Source organism: Glycine max, chromosome 4, assembly GCF_000004515.6.
Source record: "Glycine max cultivar Williams 82 chromosome 4, Glycine_max_v4.0, whole genome shotgun sequence".
Classification (NCBI taxonomy): Eukaryota; Viridiplantae; Streptophyta; class Magnoliopsida; order Fabales; family Fabaceae; genus Glycine; species Glycine max.
The window spans coordinates 42,072,621-42,075,568 of NC_016091.4; the positions used below are offsets into that span (position 1 = coordinate 42,072,621).

The window sequence follows — 2,948 nt, forward strand, 5'->3', positions numbered from 1 at the left end:
CATTGATCAAACAAAATTTACAGACGATAACTCAACAAATGTTGAGTTTGTGCATTTATGATAAGCTTAAATGCTTTTATGTTGTTGATATTCTTATTCTTCATAGGATTTGTCAAAGAACATGAAAGAGGAAGAAATCAAATAATAAAGCTACATACTCCATCAAAAAGTGTGCCTAGCTAGAGCAAGTTGTGTTGTACTCAAGTGCACAAAAGTGATTTGATCTCTAATGCAAGACTTGGGGTATGCCCAAAGCTAAATGACAAGTTGGCAATACACATTTAATGCATGTTGCATTTAATGTTCCCACATGTATCTCACCAACAAACAAAAGGAAGAAGTCCATTTTGAGAAAACAATTACTTTAAGTGTGTATATCTTTAGAGAATTCATGCGCAATCAAGCATTCAAACACTTCATAACTTTCTCTAAGTCACAATTCATGCTTTCAAAACACTTTGTATATCTCTAGAAATTATTAGTTTAAATTGTGTATTAGTTTATAAGACAATAGTAATAGTCACTATACACCTAAATCTTGAGCAAATCTCTTCGATTTGTTTGAAGCCAAAAGAGTTTTGTATCCTTCAATAATGGTACTCAACTGTAACCCAAATAAGTTACTATGTCGTCAAACACACATGTACATATATAGATAATTTTGTCAAATTATTTTTTAGCTATTTTTTTAGTGAATTTTACATTTTATGCGCACTCTTTTGTGTTAGGTCCAATCAAGTGGACAAATCCAAAGAAAAGTACTTTCAAAGAGATTAATTATTCCACAAGCTTTTATTCACATGATAACTACGTACGGAAAATGATACATGTAGGACTATAGAAGCAAGATTTATTGAATCATTTCCGCTATTCATGACTAGAGCTAATAAATGAATCCTAAAATTCAGAAACCAAATCAGCTAGCCGTGAATCTGTAGACCATGTAGTGCTTATATGTCTCCCCAGGACGCACTATCTGGGATGGGAAATTTGGACGATTCACAGCATCAGGGAATCCTTGTGTCTCCAAGGCCATGCCACCATGCTTATGATAAATGGCTCCATCCTTACCCTTTGTAGCATTCAACATGCCACCAGTGTAAAACTGAAGACCAAGTTGGTTTGACCACAACTCTAGCTTCCTCCCAGATACTTTTTCTCTCACTATAATCACTTTTCTGAAGTGATAAGGGCTACTTGCGTCTAGCACGTAGTTCATGTCATATAGGCCAGGAAGGTCATTGATTCTGCTACCTACTTCCCTTGGTTCTAGGAAATCATATGGAGTGCCCTTCACGGATTCGAATTTTCCGGTGGGGATGAGTTCCTTGTCCACTGGTGTGATCTTTGAGCCAAAAATTTGAACTTCGTGGGATAGAATATTGTCACCACTATTCTGGCCCTTTAGATTCCAGTATGTGTGATGCGCTAGGTTCACTGGTGTGGCTTTATCTATTGGCCTGGCAATCATTTTCAGACTATATTTGTTTGTGCCAATGAGCATGTAGGTCACACTTACTTCAAGTCTTCCAGGGAAGCCTAGAAAATTGTCATTACAATGTCAAATTCGTGCTCCCATGTGACGAGTAACGAGTGTGTGAAAAAGTGAGTTCCTATCTTTTCTCTTACAATTAAAACTGAAGTTAAAGAATTACCTTGTTCATTGTCATGACTGTCATAGGTAAATGTTATGTGGTCATCTTCCTTGTGACTTTTTACTGTCCATACAACATCACTGAACCCTTTGAAACCACCTGATATTTCGTAGACACGTTGTTCAGTTATAACTAATTTCATCAATTATGCAATTTTTTTTTTGACAGAATCATCAATAATGTAATTAGAAAAAGAAATTATGCATAATTAATTACCGTGGAGGGTGTTCCCGTGATCATTAGCAGGCAATTTATAGGTGTGGCCATCCAATGTGAACTGAGCGTGTCCAATTCTATTTGCCACACGTCCAATAGTGGCTCCGAAGTACCATGAATCATTCTGCAAAACGTTTCAAGGTGAAAAAGAACATTAATTGGTCAATTTGTTACTGAAAAGTAGATTGTTAATGTTCCTTATACACCACCATAAGGGGAAAAAAATTTCATCGTAGTGTCATTTTATTCAATAAATCATTAGTTGGACACAAGTCAACGAATGTGATGGAAAACAAAAAGATAATTTTGGGATAAATTTGATCAATGCTTGTGTTTCTTCGTCAATTCATATTATTTGGGTTACCCTATATAAAGCTAACCACCCTTCAGAATAAACAAACAAAACATACCGAATTAAATAGATAAAAAAAACAAAGTAAGAGGGACAGCCGGGGAGAATAAAATCAAAGAAATTAACCTATGATTTTTTGTCTGAATTAGTTGATTGAATCGCAAAAGAATTGAACTTTTGATCATACCTTGTATTGCTCAATGTCATCGTAGCCAAGCGTAATGTCATCTAAATTCCCTGAAGAGACAAACAAGACAAAGGCTTATGTGATTGCTGTTCAAAGAGCATAATTAATTAAATTAAACAACTTACATACGTAACTAAGAATATAAAACACACCATGTTTATCAGGTACAATAACAGATATGAGTGATGCACCATAATTTGTCAAATTCAGATGCAAATCTCCTCTCTTGAGTTGATAAAACCCAATTTTCTTATCATTTCCATGTGCTTGAGCAAGGAGCAGAAGCCCCAACAGAAAAGATGAAACCAGATACACTTTGAACATCAGGGAAATGAAGTTTCACCAATGAATACTTTTTGCTTTTTCTTATTAGTTCTTATTGGGGGGACGGGACTTAAGGGATATAGAGAGAGAAAACAATGAGATTAAAATAGAATTCAGTCCAATAAATCTTCACTTGAAGATTTGTACAGTTAACAGAATATTCTGGTAGCTTGATTATCGACCCACATCAATTAAGTTGGTTGTGAAACAGCAA

At 35.2% G+C, this 2,948-nt stretch overlaps 1 protein-coding gene across 1 annotated transcript; it reads right to left on the reverse strand.

Annotated features, from left to right (window-relative positions):
- Positions 1 to 791: 791 nt before the first annotated feature.
- Positions 792 to 2,948, reverse strand: LOC102659620 (galactose mutarotase). The gene is made up of 5 exons (XM_006578518.3): positions 2,563 to 2,948; positions 2,411 to 2,460; positions 1,872 to 1,995; positions 1,656 to 1,754; positions 792 to 1,539 (listed from the first exon to the last, which is right to left on the reverse strand). Exons 1-5 carry the CDS (start codon positions 2,732 to 2,734, stop codon positions 917 to 919), a joined length of 1,068 nt encoding a protein of 355 aa, XP_006578581.1. The 5' UTR covers positions 2,735 to 2,948; the 3' UTR covers positions 792 to 916.

Excerpts from the sequence above, each read along its gene's own strand:
- LOC102659620 (XM_006578518.3), bottom strand. The coding sequence starts at position 2,734 with ATGTTCAAAGTGTATCTGGTTTCATCTTTTCTGTTGGGGCTTCTGCTC. Across the intron at positions 2,461-2,562 it reads TATTGTACCTGATAAACATG|GGAATTTAGATGACATTACG; the intron begins GTGTGTTTTATA and ends TTGTCTCTTCAG. Across the intron at positions 1,996-2,410 it reads ATGACATTGAGCAATACAAG|AATGATTCATGGTACTTCGG; the intron begins GTATGATCAAAA and ends AACGTTTTGCAG.